Source organism: Petromyzon marinus, chromosome 62, assembly GCF_048934315.1.
Source record: "Petromyzon marinus isolate PM22_M1 ecotype Great Lakes invasive population chromosome 62, UKy_Petmar_22M1.pri1.0, whole genome shotgun sequence".
In the NCBI taxonomy this organism is placed as follows: domain Eukaryota; kingdom Metazoa; phylum Chordata; class Hyperoartia; order Petromyzontiformes; family Petromyzontidae; genus Petromyzon; species Petromyzon marinus.
Genome location: NC_133728.1, coordinates 2499687 through 2519254, shown reverse-complemented (window position 1 = coordinate 2519254; position 19568 = coordinate 2499687). Strand labels below are relative to the sequence as shown.

General features: G+C 44.7%; 2 protein-coding genes across 3 annotated transcripts in view; one reads left to right on the top strand and one right to left on the bottom strand.

Moving 5' to 3' along the window:
* Window positions 1–5335, top strand: part of LOC103091727 (nectin-1) — a 39734-nt gene extending 34399 nt beyond the window's left edge. For both annotated transcript variants that reach the window (XM_032977140.2, XM_032977139.2), the window contains one exon: window positions 517–5335. In XM_032977140.2, coding sequence (XP_032833031.1) covers window positions 517–648 — 132 coding nt within the window. In that variant the 3' untranslated portion in view covers window positions 649–5335. The remainder of the gene's footprint in view (window positions 1–516) is intronic.
* A 3816-nt stretch (window positions 5336–9151) lies between these two features.
* The window catches only part of LOC142906273 (uncharacterized), a 38025-nt gene continuing 27608 nt past the window's right edge, over window positions 9152–19568 (bottom strand). The window contains exon 15 of the mRNA XM_076053752.1: window positions 9152–18951. Coding sequence (XP_075909867.1) covers window positions 18886–18951 — 66 coding nt within the window. The 3' untranslated portion in view covers window positions 9152–18885. The remainder of the gene's footprint in view (window positions 18952–19568) is intronic.

Here is a 19568-nt window from a genome sequence, read left to right as displayed (position 1 = left end):
TTGGCTGATGCGATACATTTCCACGTGATGATGATGAGTCACTTCGTTGAGCTATCATTTGTGGCCAGGTCGCTTCTGAAAAAGAAGTTAATAGCTCAGTGGGCCTTACCTGGTAAAATAAAAAGTGTATTTTTACTCTGCACTCCTATCGTGTTTTTTTTGTATTGTTGTAACTTTCTGACCCCCCGTGTCCCTACTGGACATCTGTGAAAAAAAGAGCTTTAATAAAGATTTTGATTCTGTGGCGATAACTAAAGATATAGCCCATGCGATATAGCATCACAGCGTAACGCTGGACTCACCCCAGAAGTCGCCAGTTCGATTCCATCTCCCGGTACTGCAGTTAAGGCTATGCAGGGTAACTTTTCGTCTGCTGGTCAACAGCACTTGCCCCAAAAGTCTATTAAGCCTATACGGGGTAGCTCCGTATTTGTGTTTGCTGCTTAACAGCATTTCCTCCAAACGTCTGTTAAGGCTATACGGGTTAACTTTGGCTTTGTGTGTGTGATTGCGCAGATCGTGGAGACGGAAATCACTTACGCAGAGTTGGACCGTGCAGCACTGCATCGCGGTCAGAGATCGGCCCAGCATCAGCCTCAAGTCCAGCAGGACAGCACCATCTATGCTCATATCGTGCACGGACGCTGAGCAAGCGCGCGTGCGCGCGCGTGTGTGCGCGCGTGTGTGCGTGCTCTCACGGGACAGCACTTGTCTCAGTCGCCCGCGTAGGCTGCATGGGGGAGATGTGTCTGTGTATGTGAGTGTGTTTGTGTGCAGGATGGAAACACTTGTCCCAACATCTCGTGTAGGCTAGAATTGGGGGGAGGGTCTTTGTATGTACAGTAGACTCTCGATTATCCGCGCTAATGACGGGGGAGGATGGCCACGGGAATTCCAAATCGCGGATAATCCAAAAATATAACCATTTTTCGCGGATCTCAATGCCAAAAACCACTAATATAGGGATATAAATTATGTTTAAGCTAATAAAATGCCTTCTTTGGTTCTTTCGGTAAAGTCACGTAGAATGAGAATAAAATAATACATTGATAAAATAAAATAACGCAATAAAATTCTCACGAAAGCTTTAAATCGAAATCTAATCAAATGTATTTTTTTTTAATGAACAAAACAAAAATTTGTAGTAAAGAATCGACCGATCGATGCACGTGCTCAAGTGAAAACACTTTCCTGCTCCCGCAAAGCAGAAGACTCGGCCCACTGAGTGGACAGCAGAGCCACAGCCAATCAACATCAATCAAACCCTGCCCGCTGTTGTAGACATATGCAACTACTGTACTGTAGAGGCGATCGCGTGGATTTCGGGTTAACCGGCGCGCCTACAGGTGACCCCCGACTTACGACGGCTCGACTTACGACCCCGCCCCCCACCCAGCCTTTCTTATAGTCAGTAAGACCCCCACAGTAACGAACAAAACTCGTATCTACGCCCGCCTAACGACTGCGATGACGCCGAGTCGATTGGCAAGGAGTCTGTGCATGTTATGCATGTTAGGCGTGGACTCCTAGTGTAGTGTATAGTAGTGTATAGCGCACATGTCATGCGCAGACTCGTCGCCTGATGGTGCTGCTTTGCTCTTCCGCCGTATGTGTATGCATTGTATAGCCCGTCAGTATGCAGCTGCCCCTAGAGCAGGGGTGGGGAAGCTTTTTTCTGCCAAGGGCCATTTGGATATTTATAACATCAATCGCAGGCAACACAAAATTATCAACTTCAAAATTATCCAGTTATATTTGGTCAAACCTTTAATGAACTCACCCCTAATGCGATGGGCTGGAACTGCTTCTCTTTGGCGAGGCGTGTGATGTTCGCTGGTATTGATGATGTTATCTGGTATTGATGATGTTGCTACTCGCAACTGCTTTCCCAGGTTTGCTTCTAGATGTATTGAATTTCGAGTCCCGCCTGCGGTTGCCTTGTCAGGGCCACACCAAATGATTTCGCGGGCCGTATAAGGCCCTCGAGACGGACGTTCCCCACCCCTGGCCGAGAGCGACCGCAGCGGCGTCTCTCTTTGTAAATTTTCTTAAAATTTTGAAATATTTTAACCTTTGGCTACTACTTCTGAGAAGAGGAAATGTGGTGCACATGCAGAAAAGTACTTAAGAAGTTTGAAATGTGCTCGTTTTTACTTAAATGCTTGTAAAAGTTATGTTGTTACAATGTTTTTTTAGGGTTATTTTCATTTATTTTCGCGGTCAATTTTGGTATTTTTATGGCATGTAATGGGTTTCCAGGAACGAAACCCCAATGTATAACATTGCGTTTTATGCGAGATGAGGATTCAACTTACGACGAGATGAGGATTCGACTTACGACGACTTACGGCGGCTCTCGACTTGCGTCCAGGAACCGATTAGGTCCGTAGGTGCAGGAGTCGTCTGTATTTGTTTGGTTTAAGCACGTGACTTACAAGAATAACAATGTATAACTGTTTTTAGATTATTAATTTGGGCTGAAGGGAAAGTCCATGAGTTATTAATTTACGTCAAAATCTCGGATGCACGGTTAATCCGCAAATCGGATAAACCCAGGAGCGGAGCCACAGGGGGGTTTGGGGGGAAGGCTTAGCCCCCCCTGAAATTTTGGGAAAGTCGGTAATCGGGATAACCGGATATCCGGCTGCTGCAAAATGCTGCAGGCTGCCACCTTGTGCTGCCCTGCAGGCTGCCACCTTGTGTGCTGCCCTGCAGGCTGCCACCTTGTGCTGCCACCTTGTGTGCTACCCTGCAGGCTGCCACCTTGTGTGCTGCCCTGCAGGCTGCCACCTTGTGTGCTGCCCTGCAGGCTGCCACCTTGTGCTGCCACCTTGTCCTGCCCTGCAGGCTGCCACCTTGTGTGCTGCCCTGCAGGCTGCCACCTTGTGTGCTGCCCTGCAGGCTGCCACCTTGTGTGCTGCCCTGCAGGCTGCCACCTTGTGCTGCCACCTTTGGCTGCCCTGCAGGCTGCCACCTTGTACTGCCCTGCAGGCTGTCACCTTGTGCTGCCACCTTGTGCTGCCCTGCAGGCTGCCACCTTGTGTGCTGCCCTGCAGGCTGCTTGAGCGGCAGCCTTTCGAACTTATCGAACTTATTAGCCACGTCAGCGGCTCCGACCTATTAATAAACTCCGCGTTCAAATCCAATAAAATTAGTTTTATACATTTGTGGCGCCCATTGGAAAACATACACTGGATATCTCAGAATATTAAAGTTAGCCCCCCAAAAGTCAAAATCCTGGCTCCGCCCCTGGATAAATCGCATGCGGGTAATAGAGAGTCTACTGTGTATGCGTTTGTGTGCTGGCTGAAAGCACTGTGGGTATATACTGTATATGTCTATGTGTCCTTATGGGAAGCGGTGGCGCTTAGCGCACTGCATCGTGATCAATAACAGTGGTGCATATTTCAACTGCTCTGGGGCCTCCCATAGGTCAACTCAGCCTTAAATGAGTACCCTGTGCAGTGTGTAGTAAACATCAGCACTGGGGAGACAAAGGCGGTCGGGCATGGTGGTATTGACCACCTACCTTCCCCCCCTCCCCCCCGTGTGCTGTGCCAGCCTTCATCGGTGGCACTCGGCAACTGCGCTTGCCCCGAAAATATGTTAAAGGCTTTAGGGGGATCTTTGTCTTTGTGTGGTCGCTGAAAGCACTTTCTCCGACAGCCTGTGCATGCTACATGGGACGCATGCATGAATATTGAACTTCTCTTGTTCATCGTACGCAGCCAACCGTGCAAATCGGAAGTGCAGGCTCTCACTGCACAGAACTTGCTACTGTAATCTATCGGGTGAAATTAAGGGTATGTGTGTGTGTACACCACTGTGTAATGCGTGTGGAGTGGCGGGTATGGTGAATAGATAACTGTGCTGTGATGCACATCAGTGACAAGCCAACTTTGGGTTCTGGGCCTCCCCTATGTCGCCACGACCCTGTACGACGAGTATCTGGTACACTGTGTACACCCGGCCACTGGAATCGACTTCCCCTGTACATTAAGCAGTCGCCATCCTTAACCTACCTTCTGTGCCTCTCTCCAAGCCTCAACTCTTCCTCGAGTGCCCTATCCCCTTCCTCTCACCCCTCCACCCCGTCCCGTCCCTCCCATATCGCCCCTTTCCTGACCCCCCCCCCCCCCCCACGTGTGCTCCCTCTGTTACGGTAGCTCACTGCACCTTTAGGTAAGTTGCGCGCTATAAATCATCATCGTCATCAATCTATACATATAAAATGGACATTTGTGAATACGTGTGTCTGTTCGAAATTGTTTAGCATACTTCCTAACATGCAACAAACTTGAAATATGGCATGTGGGTAGCTTCCAGACTGTACACAATGCAAAAAGTATAAAAATAGACTTTTGTATTTTGGGGGGGCGGGGGGGGGCGCAATAATGGATACATTTTGCACGGCAAGTGATCGGTGACGTCACACCTGTGATGTCACCCGCATGCGGCAGCGTCACGCAGTGTGCCTGCTGACGTCACGCACTCCCCCCCCCCCGACCCTCCGCCGTAGGTCTTGTATTAATCCAAGACAAGAATCCAAATCCCGGGCGAAGCCGGGTAGTAAAGCTAGTATAGAATAAGAGAACATAACATGAGCATGGGTAGCTAGGGGCGTGTGGTGCTGGCCACACTACCTCTTCCCCAGCGCTGTGGCGGGTTAGCAATAGGTGATCGGTAACAGCACTGACGTCCACGCATCTCAGCCGTCATGAGCTTCCGAGGTCAGGCACGTTCTCGAGTGATTACGTCAAATGTTGTCATTGTTATGCATAATTTTTGCAGTATTCTACGCTGGATTATTGGGTCTTAAAGTCATGTAAATGTTGTACTGCGAAGTGCGTTTCTAATGCTGTATATTTTTTGACATTGACCGTTGCATTTCACCACCGGTGACGCACAAAACGTTGTTTCACTTTTTGAAAGTCGCTTCTTTTTAATACTTTAGGGGTGCAGCAGTTTCCCCCCAGGTTATGCTTATACAAAATTGAATTTCTAACTTCAACAGAGCATTTATATAGAAACTATTTTTTTTACTAAAAATTTTCAGTGTTATGGATTTTTTTGGGGAGAGGGGAATTCAATTCTGGGAAATATTTCTGTTGAATTTTTTTCTTAAGATTGTTTTCTTTTTTTACGATAAAATTATTCTGCTCTATTAGCTATATACGATTTGTTTTGGGATTGTATCGCTTCTGGTGTTTGATCGGCGCTCTGTTCCAATTGCTCGGAGCCTTTCAACGAACTGATTTGGTTCCTGAAAGAAGCTTCCGGCAAGAGGAGTGAAACTTCGGGATATCCTAACAAATAAAAAAAGATATCAACAACATATTCATGAACGTGCACTTATTTCTGCTGAATCGGACTCTCTGTTCGATCGAGAACTCGGCAGGTGGTGAGCCACAGCTCAAAGTCCCACGGACATTAGCCTGAACCGGTGAGAACCTGAACTGGTGAGCAACTGAATGGGTGAAGGAAAGTCCCCGGTCTTCGCTGCCTGAACTGGTGATGACCTGAACTTTCGAGTGACTGAATGGCTGAAGGAAAGTCCCTGGTACATCGGCCTGAACTAGTGAGTGCCTGAACGGGTCGACAACAAACGCCCCTGAGGCGCATGCAACGCTCTAAGGACCTGCAGCTTCATGACGTTATTTATGGAGGACCACCAGCGTCTCGTATTCGCCACACAGTGCACTGCGGCTCTTTCAAATATTGAGCTGCTTTTACATGGATTTAGAAAAAAATGGCGAAAGTTATTTGGTTGCCGACCCCTGACCTAGACAGATAAGTGCCTGAACGGACGAGGCACTGAACGGACGAGGCACTGAACGGACGAGTGCCTGAACGAACGAGTGCCTGAACGGACTAGGCACTGAACGGGCGAGTGCCTGAACGGACGAGGCACTGAACGGACGAGTGCCTAAACGGACGAGTACCTAAACGGACGAGGCACTGAACGGACGAGGCACTGAACGGACGAGTGCCTAAACGGACGAGTACCTAAACGGACGAGGCACTGAACGGGCGAGGCACTGAACGGACGAGTGCCTAAACGGACGAGGCACTGAACGGGCGAGGCACTGAACGGGCGAGTGCCTAAACGGACGAGGCACTGAACGGACGAGGCACTGAACGGGCGAGTGCCTGGACGGACGAGTGCCCGAACGGACGAGTGCCTGAACGGACGAGTGCCTGGACGATTGAAGGCCTAGACGGGTGAGTGCTTCAACGGCTGAGAGCCGTGAGCTGTCTCTTGAAGGTGGATGATGGTACTTGAACGCTGTGTGCGGATACAATCCGAAAGCGCACGCAAGTGAACAATGTGACACGATATTTCCCGACGGGTTGTAAGAGCAGCGCTTTAATTTTTTTTTTACTTTACACGGATATGTCATCAACCTATTCGCTGTACTGTTATGAATGCCGGCAAACTCAGTAATCCCTCACAAGACTTAAAAGGCTCGTAGGACATGATCCCAATGGGATCCAAAGAAAATTCAAGTGCTGATTAATTACAGGTGTGCGTGTCTGTGTATGAGAGAGTGGGGAGCTGTAGCGTGGCGAGTTAGTGCGCTGCGTTTACAACCCAGCCTCCAGACTTCGATTCCCGCTCATGGCCAACACCAGTGACGAATTAATTGAAACGGTAATGGGTCTCCCCTAGGGCGACTCAGCCTCAAGTGGGTACCTGGTGCGATGTGTAAACATCGCCACTAGGGAGACAAAAGCGGCCTGGCGTGGTGCTGGCCACCCACCCCGTCGTGCGCCGTTCCGGCCTTAATAGTTGAGACTAAACAGCACTTGCCACAACAGTCTGTTGCAGGCTATACGGGGGATCTTTGTGTGTCGCCCTGGCCGGATAAATGTGACTGTAATGGTGTGGACTAATGCTGTCGCCCGGGGGTGGCCGAGGTTACGAGGTAAGGGGGGTGAGCAATTAATGGGAGTAAAATACCCCAACCCCCCCCCCATATTTCGGATGCCAACGTGCTGTAATAATTATGATAAAAGCGGACTGAAATATAAACAGCGCTTAGCCAAAGGAAAACAAATTAAATTCACACTTTTAGTTGCACTCATAGGTAGAAATACATTATTTTGACCACAAAATTAATTACATTTGATGTTGTAAATAAAAGTGGGTTGCTTGCATTAAGCAAATTAAACATATCGAGAGGAAACCACCTATGTTTAATTTTAAAACTATTTAAACTATGAAACTACTATTGTATATTACCACGTAAGCCCCACTAGAGCGATGTAGCTTTTTTTCAGAAGCGACCTGGCCACAAATGATAGCTCAGTTAAGTGGCTTGTCATGTGGACATTTATAGCAGCCAAATTCTGGAAGCACATGTTTTTAAAAGTGAACGGAATAACCGGAGGACCGGGAGAAAAATCCATGCGACCACAAACTCAAAATGTACTCTTTGGTTCTTTCGGTAAAGTCACGTAGAAATAAAAATTAAATTAAATTAATTACATACGACATTTCGATTGTCGTATGAGCTTGGATAGTCCCGTCATAGGTGTCCACCATGCACAAACAGGTCGTCATCGGGCTGCGAGGCCACGTTGTGTTTATATCAAGTTGTACTGTACGTCTATGCTGCCCGCCTTCACCAATCCCCACTGACCAGCCGGGGTGAAGTATGGTCAAACGGCCTACACAACCAGCACAGTGTTGGAAAGCCCTCATCCAGCAGTGGATTGAGTAAAGGTCTCTATCGTCCTTCGACCATTGTGTTAATTATTACAATTATGTCAAAGTCACAAAGAGGCGCTGGATCGACGGGACCTGGGCCGGTTCTTTTTAAAAATGAAATCTTGAATTGTCTGGTGTTGAAAATTCAGGTCGTTGAGGCTTCGTAGAGCCGTAGATTATTACGCGCCAAATATTAAAAAAATAGACAACAGGTTCACGTGGCCATCACGTGGCCATCACGTGACCATCTCGACCCACGAATGAATCGTTGGCATTGGTTACACGTGGTTGTTTATTGTGCTCAACGATTTGCCCACGAAATTTTTTAAAAAGTTTAACTGGAAAATTATTATTTTTATTTAATATTAATTACAAATGTCCAAGTTCCAGCAGTCTCCCACACAACGCCGCCTCATGCCGCTGACCGCTCTTGCTCTTAAACAGGGTTTTTTTAAAGTTTACATATTTGCTTTTAGGTTTATTTGATTTTAATTGTATTCTTGCGTATGTTTAAAAGGTAAACTTCACGAAAAGTGATTGCATTATTGCGTCCCTTTATATATTAGAGTGTGTCCGAATTAATAGTACACTGTATGAAAGTTTACGTGGTAAGTACTTTCTTTAACGATGTCCGGTGTTTTCTTAAACTATCGGTTTTTATATTAAATCTTGATTTAAAGCTTGCGTGACTGCAGGAATTCATACTCTTTGGTTCTGTCGGTAAAGTCACGTCGATAGAAAAAATAATAAAAAATATCACGACGTTTCGATCGCAACAAAAGCAATCGTCATCAGGTGAAAAAAACCCAGCTTTTTTTTTCTATATTTATATCAGAATGTATGCAGTAAGCACTACTCGTGTGCTTCGTTGTGTTTCTATTCAATTTGTATTCCCAAGTGCTTGTAACGTTTGTACATGCGAGCCAATGTATGCAGCATTGCATGTTTCTGCGTGTTGTGCATCATGGCTTCGCTTTAGAGTCAGATAATAAAGTCAGCGTATGGCGATTATTCACTTTTGCACGTTTATTTCGAGAGACACTTCCAAGCTTTGAATTTCCCACGACACCGTTCTGCCTCTGCCGCATACCTGCTCATAGGAAAGTCTAGCTAAGAGGCCGTCCATAAATGACGTCACGCACCTGGGGGGGGGGGGGGGGGTCAGACATTTGTGACGAGGGGGGGAGGATTGAGAAATGTGACGTCACATCAAAATGCGCAACTTTAAATAAATAGAGACAACACGTTCCACTTAATAATAAATATTTTCTCCTACAACAGCAGAGTGCAGCGCCACATTAAATACGCACGACAATGACAATAGTTTAACGCGATTTAAAGCATGTTTTTTTTGGGGGGGGGGGGAGAGTTTTGTGACGTCATCTTTGAGAGGGGGGGGTCTGACTTTTGTGACGCCGTGTGACGAGAGGGGGGGGGGTCAAAAATCATTCAAAATCGCGTGACGTCATTTATGGACGGCCCCTGAGTGTTTTTCACGTACACACATAATTAAACTGCATACAGAAATGGGTTGCCACACATGAGGACATTTAAAAAGATGTTCAGTATATAACATCGTTAAACCTTCTGCTGGGTAGACAGCAAACATTTAATTTCAAGAAATATGCAGAAACGTTTCAAGCCGTGGACGGGAATCTTTTTAAATGCGTAAAAATAAATGTATCCATTGCTGTGTGAACGATATCTTATCTATAAAAGGCATGTTTTGTGTGTCTGTCTGTCTATCTGCGTACGCTTGCTTGCGGGGGATTTGCCGCTCTGACCGTGGGGTTTAGGTCTAAAAAATTTGCCGGGGCGGCACGCCCCGGGCCACGCGGTGGGAATAGGCCATTTCGTTTTCCCATCCCTAAACTTTAAAGTGGTTACAATCGCGTTTTGGTGCGATTTCTCTTTATTTATTTGTTTACTTTTGCCCCAGGCTCGCTGCTGCGCATGCGCGAAACGCCAACACGAGTTGTTGCCCCTGGCAACGCGCAGACGCCGTCGCTGGAGGGGGAGACGCCATTTCTCATTCGCGTTCAAAATGCAAAAAAAATACACGCAACGCTGAGGTAAATTCATCAAAGTGTCACGTCCTCTTCTCTCCCCCTCCACCCCAATGTGTGCACTAACTATTATAGGGTAGGTAGATACTAAAATGATAGCGATTAAATAGATTTATTGTAGCGCGTGTGGGGGGGGGGGGGGGGGGGTTAGTGGCCCAGGCCCAAGCCTCGGCCGGCCGGGCAATCTAGGCGAGGCCGGGGGATCTGCACGGGGCTAGGCCTCGTCACGGTACTCTGTCAGGTGAGTACTTTGTGCTATAGAGTCGATATGTACTGCTACTAGCGGGAAAATAGATATTTAAAAACGTCTGAAAACTTTAAAACATAACATACAAATGAAAAGATAACTCATTCTTGGTTCTTTCGGTAAAGTCACCACGTAGAAGGGAAACAATAAAATAATAAAAATATAAAACAATAAAATTCTGACGTTTCGACTGCAACGCAAACAATCATCATCAGGTGTGAAACCCACAGCAATAAAATTTTAGAATTGTATTGTTTTATATTTTTGTTCTTTTGTTTCCCTTCTACGTGACTTTACCGAAAGAACCAAGAATGTGAATCCCTGCAGTCACGAAAGCTTTAAATCAAAATATAACTCATTCTTTTAAAATAAAATAAAACCCGAGTGCGCCAGAATCGATTCTTTAAATCGCGCAAAGGAATCGAAGGTTGTAGATTTCTTTAGAATCGGCCTATTCCCGTTTAATATACAGTAAGTTGGTTGCATGTCGGCAAGTATGCTAAACATTTCGAACATACACACATATACACAACTTTCCCTTTCATATGTAAGATAAATAGAGTCAGCATGTACTACTGTAGTGCAAGCTGTAATCATAGCAGGATACCACCACAGTCAGCATGCAAAGCTGTAGTCATAGCAAGATACCACCACAGTCAGCATGCAATGCTGTGGTGATAGCAGGTACCACCACAATATGCACTGCGGTAATCATAGGTACCACCACAGTCGGTATGCACTGCTGTAAAGAAAGCAGGTCCCACCACAATATGTACTGCTGTAATCATAGCAGGTACCACCGCAGTTCGTATGCACTGCTGTAATGATAGCACGTACCACCACAGTATGCATTGCTGTAATCATAGCAGGTACCACCACAATCAGTATGCACTGCTGTAATCATAGCAGGTACCACCACAGTCCGTATGCACTGCTGTAATGATAGCACGTACCACCACAGTATGCACTGCTGTAATCATAGCAGGTACCACCACAATCAGTATGCACTGCTGTAATCATAGCAGGTACCACCACAGTCAGTATGTACTGCTGTAATGATAGCACGTACCACCACAGTATGCACTGCTGTAACCATAGCAGGTACCACCACAATCAGTATGCACTGCTATAGTGATAGCAGGTACCACCACAGTCAGTATGCACTGCTGTAATCATGGCAGGTACCACCACAATTAGTATGCACTGCTGTAGTGATAGCAGGTACCACCACAGTGAGTATGCACTGGTGTAGGGAAAGCATGTCCCACCAAAAGTAGGTATGCAATGCTGTAGTCATAGCAGATACCACCACAGTCAGTATGCACTACTGCAATCATAGCAGGTAGCACCACAATCAGTATGCACTGCTGTAATCATAGCAGGTACCACCACAGTCAGTATGCACTGCTGTAATCATAGGTACCACCACAATATGCACTGCTGTAATCATAGCAGGTACCACCACAATATGCACTGCTGTAATAGCAGGTCCCACCACAGTCAGTATGCACTGCTGTAATCATAGTAGATACTGCTATGCAGTTGGTAGATCATGCTATATAGAGTTAGTAGATACTTAAACAGTCAGTATATACCACTACGGTCAGTAAATACTGCTACAGTCAGCAAATATACGACTACACAGTCAGTAGATATTACTACGGTCAGTAGCTACTGCTTTAGAGTCAGTAGATACTGCTATACAGTCAGTAGATACTGTTATAGAGTTATTAGTTACTACTATAGTCAGTGGATACTACTATAGAGTCAGCAGATATTACTATAGAGTTAAATTTTGATTTAAAGCTTTCGTGACTGCAGTAATTCATATTCTTAGTTCTTTCGGTAAAGTCACGTTGAAGGGGAACAATAAAATAATAAAATATATAAACAATTTAAAGCTTTCGTGACTGCAATGATTCATCTTCTTTGGTTCTTTCGGTAAAGTCACGTAGAATGAGAATAAAATAATAAATTGATAAAATAAAATAACACAATAATATTCTCACGACGTTTCGGCCACAACACAAGCGGCCTTCATCAGGTGAAGGGACGAGACTGTCTGGTAGGACAGCGCTGGAGTGAAAGAGCCACGTTCAGATCACGGCCTTTAAGCTGTGTGAGAGGAACAAAGAGCCTTAGAGTCGCGGCATCTCTTCAGAAAGGTGAGATTACATCAGAAAGGTGAGGTTACATAAAATCCGTGATCTGGTTCCGTCTGTAAAAGATGTGATTCCGGACATACAATACCCTGGTGTCTACAAACTAAGTTGCCTCTGTGGTAGTTACATTGGAGAAACCAAACGCCATGTCTCGGACCGCATTCGTGAACACAAAGCAGACCTTAAACACGGTAGAACCAACACCTCGGCCGTGGCAGATCATTGTTATAATTCAGTAGGCTCACATGACATTGACTTTTCCAAGACAGAGGTTCTTTGTAAGCCATCTGGCTACCATGAGAGATTCGTTCATGAGGCTATCCACATATACAAGCACAGAGACAATTTCAACCGAGAAGATGGATTCTGGCTTAGCAATCATTGGAAAGATGTTATAAACCATTTCAGGTCTTAATTGATTGTTCACGCTTACAGTGGCTTTCAGACAGCATACATTAAATTTTTCGTCTCCCCCCTCCTCTTTTCAGAAAATAGATGGACTAGTCCTTCTAAATAAACTGCAAAATCGCTGCGCGTGGCGCTAACGTTTTTTTTTTTATAAATAAATACACCGTTTAAAAATAAATAAATTTATGCAAACCGACACACCTGAAGACGACCGTTTGTGTTATGGTCGAAACGTCGTGAGAATTTTTATTGTTTTATATATATTTTATTATTTTATTGTTTCCCTTCAATGTGACTTTACCGAAAGAACTAAGAATACTATAGAGTTAGTTGTTACTACTATAGAGTCGGTAGATACTACTGTAGGGCCAGTAGATACTACTACAGTCAGTAAATACTACTAAGCATCTTTCCATTCTACGTGACTTTACCGAAAGGACTAAGAAGATGAATCCCTGCAGTCACGAAAGCTTTAAATCGAATTACTACTTAACAGTAGCGACTACTGGCTCAGTAGATACTACTGTACAGTCAGTAGATACAACTACAGAGTCAATAGATACTACTCACTCTGTTGTATGTAGGGTGTGTAGGTATAGATACCTACGCGGAGGTAAATATATTTTTTGAGGGGGGGGGGGGTCGACAATTTTCGGAAACCTTTTAGATCAACTATTTACCCCCCATATTCTTGGTTCTTTCGGTAAAGGCACGTAGAAGGGAAACAATAAAATAATAAAAATATAACAAATACAATTCTCACGACGTTTCGACTGCAACAAAAGCAATCATCATCAGGTGTGAAAACTACAAGAAAATTTGAAAAAAGTGGCGGTTATTTTTAACGTTAGCACCACGGAGAGAGATTTGACAGTATGTTCAGATGGACGAGTCCATCTATGTTCGGAAAAGAGGAGGGGGGAGACGAAAAATAATGGATGCGGTCTGAAAGCCACCTTAAGTGTGATCAATCAATTAAGACCCGAAATGGTTTATCAAATCCTTCCAATGATTGCTAAGCCAGAATCCATCTTCTCGGTTGAAATTGTCTCTGTGTTTGTATATGTGGATAGCCTCATGAATCTCTCATGGTAGCCAGATGGCTTGCAAATAACCTCTGTCTTGGAGAATTCAATGTCATGTGAACCTACTGAATTATAACAGTGATCTGCCACGGCCGAGGCGATGGTCCTACCGTGTTTCAGGTCTGCTTTGTGTTCACGAATGCGGTCCGAGACGTGTCGTTTGTAACTACTACATTGGAGAAACCAAACGACATGTCTCGGACCGCATTCGTGAACACAAAGCAGACCTGAAACACGGTAGGACCATCACCTCGGCCGTGGCAGATCACTGTTATAATTCAGTAGGTTCACATGACATTGACTTCTCCAAGACAGAGGTTCTTTGCAAGCCATCTGGCTACCATGAGAGATTCGTTCATGAGGCTATCCACATATACAAACACAGGGACAATTTCAACCGAGAAGATGGATTCTGGCTTTGCAATCATTGGAAGGATTTGATAAACCATTTCAGGTCTTAATTGATTGATCACGCTTAAGGTGGCTTTCAGACCGCATCCATTAATTTTCGTCGCCCCCCTCCTCTTTTCCGAACATAGATGGACTCGTCCATCTGAACAAACTGTCAAATCTCTCTCCGTGGTGCTAACGTTAAAAATAACCGCCACTTTTTTCAAATTTTATTGTTGTGGTTTTCGCACCTGATGATGATTGCTTGTGTTGCAGTCGAAACGTCGTGAGAATTTTATTGTTTTATATTTTTATTATTTTATTGTTTCCCTTCTACGTGACTTTACCGAAAGAACCAAGAATATGAATCCCTGCAGTCACGAAAGCTTTACATCTATATTTACCCCCCACTTTCTATAACTTTTTGGACTTGTGCAAGCCTCATATAATTTTGTTGGTGGAGAAATGGACAAACGGCCCACCGGGCTTTCACAATGCCTTAGTATCTGTGTATGTATATGTAAGGTTTTTAAGGTAAGTTTTGAAATATCTTTTTTACCCGGGCAACGCTGGGTACTGACTGCTAGTACATTATAAATGATTGTAAATGTTGAAGCTTGGCTCTCCAATACACCGGTGTGCTGTACTAGTATACTACACTATACACTACTTCACACTACACTACTATACACTACACACTAGTGCTGTACTAGTGACGAATTGGCCACGTTCTGTTTATGTGACAATCCTTACTAGTTGGCTGTGCTATGGGGCGCTGGACGAGCCAAGTTTTATTGACAGAGGCTGTGAAGGCGGGACCAAATTTGTGGACTTAAGTGAGCGGCGGCGTGTTTGGCATTCGCCGGGACCGGGCATGGTCGGCATTCACCGCGGTCAAGGGGCTCCCACGGGGGGGCCCGGGGGGACGGGCTGCTGTGGGGCGTTGCTGTCGTGCGGGCGGCTCGGTGACCGGGATTGTTGTTACTCTTTGGTTCTATTCGGTAAAGTAGGGATCCTTGCAGTCACGAAAGCTTCAAATCTAGAAGGGATTGTTGTTGCTGTTGGGTCGTCGCGAGCGTTGCTGCTGTTGCGAGTCCGAGCCGGTGCCCGTGGCTGCTGGCACATCGCAGAGTCGCTGTGTGGTGCTGCCATGCGGGGCGAGTCAGTGATTTAAGACTGCCACTGCGTTGAGTTGCTCAGAGCGTTGTTGAAAGGTCCAACCAATTCCCGGGAATGCCGCTGCGTTGAGTTGCTCAGAGCGTTGTTGATAGCGCCAACCAAATCCCGGGAACGCCGCTGCATTGAGTTGCTCAGAGCGTTGTTGAGAGCGCCAACCAAATCCCGGGAATGCCGCTGCGTTGAGTTGCTCAGAGCGTTGTTGAGAGCGCCAACCAAATCCCGGGAATGCCGCTGCGTTGAGTTGCTCAGAGCGTTGTTGATAGCGCCAACCAATTCACGGGAATGCCGCTGCATTGAGATGCTCAGAGCGTTGTTGATAGCGCCAATCAATTCCCGGGAATGCCACTGCGTTGAGTTGCTCAGAGCGTTGTTGAGAGCGCCAACCAATTCCCGGGAATGCCGCTGCGTTGAGTTGCTCAGAGCGTTGTTGAGAGCGCCAACCAATTTCTGGGAATGCCGCTGCGTTGAGATGCTCAGAGCGTTGTTGAGAGCGCCAACCAATTTCCGGGAATGCCGCTGCGTTGAGTTGCTCAAAGCGTTGTTGAGAGCGCCGACCAATTCCCAGGAATGCCGCTGTGTTGAGTTGCTCAGAGCGTTGTTGATAGCACCAATCAAATCCCGGGAATGCCGCTGCGTTGAGTTGCTCAGAGCGTTGTTGATAGCCCGGGAATGCCGCTGCGTTGAGTTGCTCAGAGCGTTGTTGATAGCCCGGGAATGCCGCTGCGTTGAGATGCTCAGAGCGTTGTTGAGAGCGCCAACCAATTCCCGGGAATGTCGCTGCGTTGAGTTGCTCAAAGCGTTGTTGATAGCACCAATCAAATCCCGGGAATGCCGCTGCATTGAGATGCTCAGAGCATTGTTGAGAGCCCGGGAATGCCGCTGCGTTGAGTTGCTCAGAGCGTTGTTGAGAGCCCGGGAATGCCGCTGCGTTGAGTTGCTCAGAGCGTTGTTGAGAGCCTGGGAATGCCGCTGCGTTGAGTTGCTCAGAGCGTTGTTGAGAGCCTGGGAATGCCGCTGCGTTGAGTTGCTCAGAGCGTTGTTGATAGCCCGGGAATGCCGCTGCGTTGAGTTGCTCAGAGCGTTGTTGATAGCCCGGTTGTTGATAGCGCCGACCAGGTCCTGAGATTGCCGTTACGTACCCTGGGCTTGTGCTGCATTGCCTCGAGTGGACTGTGCGTCGTGGTTGGTGTGAACAGTGGTCACGTTGTCCTTAATCTGTTTTGTCGCCGCGGCATTCTGTAATTGTCGGCTAGTGGGGCCACTGTGTTAAGCTGGTGAACTACGAGGTTACACAAATGTGTGCTGCTGGCACTGTTGCCGAGAGTTTTGGAGAGTTGGTTGTCAAAAAATTATTATCCACCACAGTTGGTTCGCGTCCTTGTGCATAGTGTGTCAATAACGAATCAAGGCATCATTAATACATTCCAAATCTTGTAAAGATTCATTGTATTCTGGATCCAGTTATTGTCCTTCTTTCTGTTACCGTTAAAGAACGTTTAAAAAAATCCGCTTTTGAGCCCTATAAAAAATATTGAGGGAATTTGTTGGATATATAGGTCTTTTTCCAAAATTGATATTATTAATGATTTATAAAATAATAAAATAAAATAATAAAATATATATGAAACAATATTATTGTTTCCCTTCAACGTGACTTTACCGAAAGAGCTAAGAATATGAATTACTGCAGTCACGAAAGCTTTAAATCATAAAAAGCCTAATTTTCAAGTACATGAACCATCAGCTGGCCGTGAAGGCATCGCGGCTCACTGAGTGAGGAGAATACGTCGTTTATAAGTACATATTTTGTTTTATTTATTTTACTTCCAACCGCATAATTACCAATAGATTCATCGATACAAATACAAATTTTGAAACCTTCGTCACGAAGCTATACGCTCACAGGGAGAATATCGTGTTAAACCGGTTTCTTTATCATACAATCTTGTCCACGAATTAATTAAAAGCTTAGCCAAAGATAAGGATCTCCCGTGGGAGAGCACGTACTGCCGCACACCCTTATTCCAAGAAATCTCGTTAATTATATAATCTTGCCGATGAATCTATTGACGTATACTTTTGCCTTTGGGGTAGAACAATTTGTGTTTTATCGCTTTTCGTGAATATCGTCGCATGAATTTTTAAGGACTTTTATTCCTATTTACCATATATGCTCGTGTTACTCTGAGGAAGTAATCATTGATCTGTTACCCAATTAACAACATGATTATTGAGGGTTAAATGTATGGATCAATAAAGGGGAACATCGCCTGAAGTACTGTGTTGACAATTTCAAGCATAATAATTCGCATTAGAGTGTTAAGGTTTTTGTTTAGAATATCGTGCATGCCTGTTTTAAAGACTCTCCCTATCCCCAACTAAGCTCGTGTTATGCAGTGGAATTAATCATATGTGCAGTTGCCAAAGTGAAACAACGCAATCATTGATGGTTAAATGTACTGCTACCTGAGGGAAAATTCCCCGATGGTACTGTGTTGATCATTCCAAGCATGAGAGTTCGCATATTATAGTGTTAAGGTTTCGTTAACACTATAATATAATAAGTGTTTGAGTGTTTCTTTCCTGAGTTCATACATAATAACCTTATTTATAAGAAGTGTATCCTGTGCTGAGATTTGAATTTGGAGACCTGACATAAATACTAATACATAATCAGTAAATGTTAAAGCGAGAATAATTGTATTATACCGATCGATAATACGAACCTAGACAATGAAGCCGAGTTAATCTGACATACTTACAGCACACCTGCATAACTTCATACGATTAATTGTGTGATCCTGATTGATGATAGGACCCTCTTCAGTGAGGCGGGGCCTAATTATCATAACGGCTAACATTAGCATAATCGTTCGTGTTCGCATAAATTAATACGATCATATCTCGAAATAGCACAATTAATGCGCATAATTATAACAATTAACATAATTTTGGATATTATTAGCTCTTTTGGTAAAGTCACGTTGAAGGGAAACAAAAAATAATAAAATATATATAAAACAATAAAAATTCTCACGACGTTTCGACCATAACACAAACGGTCATCATCAGGTGTGAAAAATCAACGGCAAGAAACATTTGAAAGAAGTGGCGGTCTGCATTTATTTATTTATTTTTACACGGTGTATTTATTTATAACAAAAACGTTAGCGCCACGGGCAGTGATTTGGCAGTTTATTTATGCTGTCTTGCCGTTGGCTTTTCACACCTGATGATGACCGTTTGTGTTATGGTCGAAACGTCGTGAGAATTTTTATTGTTTTATATATATTTTATTATTTTTTTGTTTCCCTTCAACGTGACTTTACCAAAAGAGCTAAGAATATGAATTACTGCAGTCACGAAAGCTTTAAATCAAAATGTAATTTTGGATAATTACGCATTTTTCCAAATTTTATTTACATTTTTTTATTTTCATTCAAATTTCCAATACCCTGATATACAACAAATTGCATGGGAGATAAATGGATCCGAACCCTTCTCTCTCCCAAATAAAATATGAGCAATCCTCACAGTAACCTCTGATTGAACGCCGTGCTCTTGAGTTTTGAATTCCATGCGAGTGCTGCGTGCCGTCATTGTAAGCGCGCGCGTGTGGTTCTCGAGGTGGTCAGTTTCAGGCGTTCGTAAACGTGGGGTGGCTTAATTTGTCATAGGCGCTCTCCACAGGCAGCTGCAGAAGCTGCAAAATAATGATAAAAACGCACGTGCATTCTCATTTAGTGGGACATCGATAAAATACAGTGAATCATCCATTATCCGGCTTCCAACATTCAACATTATCTGGCGGTCCCGGGCCGATTTGGTGAAACCGCTCCAAAGGCTGTTCACCAGTCCGGCGATCGGCACCAGGTGTGTAACAAAAAAGTAGCTATGCTTGATTTCAGTGTCAAATATTATATACAGTACATTATACACTAAAAACAACAACTTAAATAATTAAAATACTACACATATATCACCCCATGCAGAATCTGCATGGAGTGATGCATACGTTGTACTGTAGGATAAAATGATTGTCTATTTGTATGGTTACTTATGCCAATTTCATGAAGTAAATAAATTGAAAACACGTAAAAAAAAACATATACAGAACACCTAAAAAGATGTCTGCTTCTGCACCTGTCTGGAATGTGCTGTTTATTCCGATAGTAGGAAGCCACTGGGAGCTTATGTCACTTTTAAATCATCATCTAGATTGGAAACTAATTTATTTAAAACGGCTTGTTGTTGTGTTCAGTTTGTTGTCCTTCCCCCTCCCCCGCACCTGCGATTAGCACGGTTGGCTTCGTACCGTAC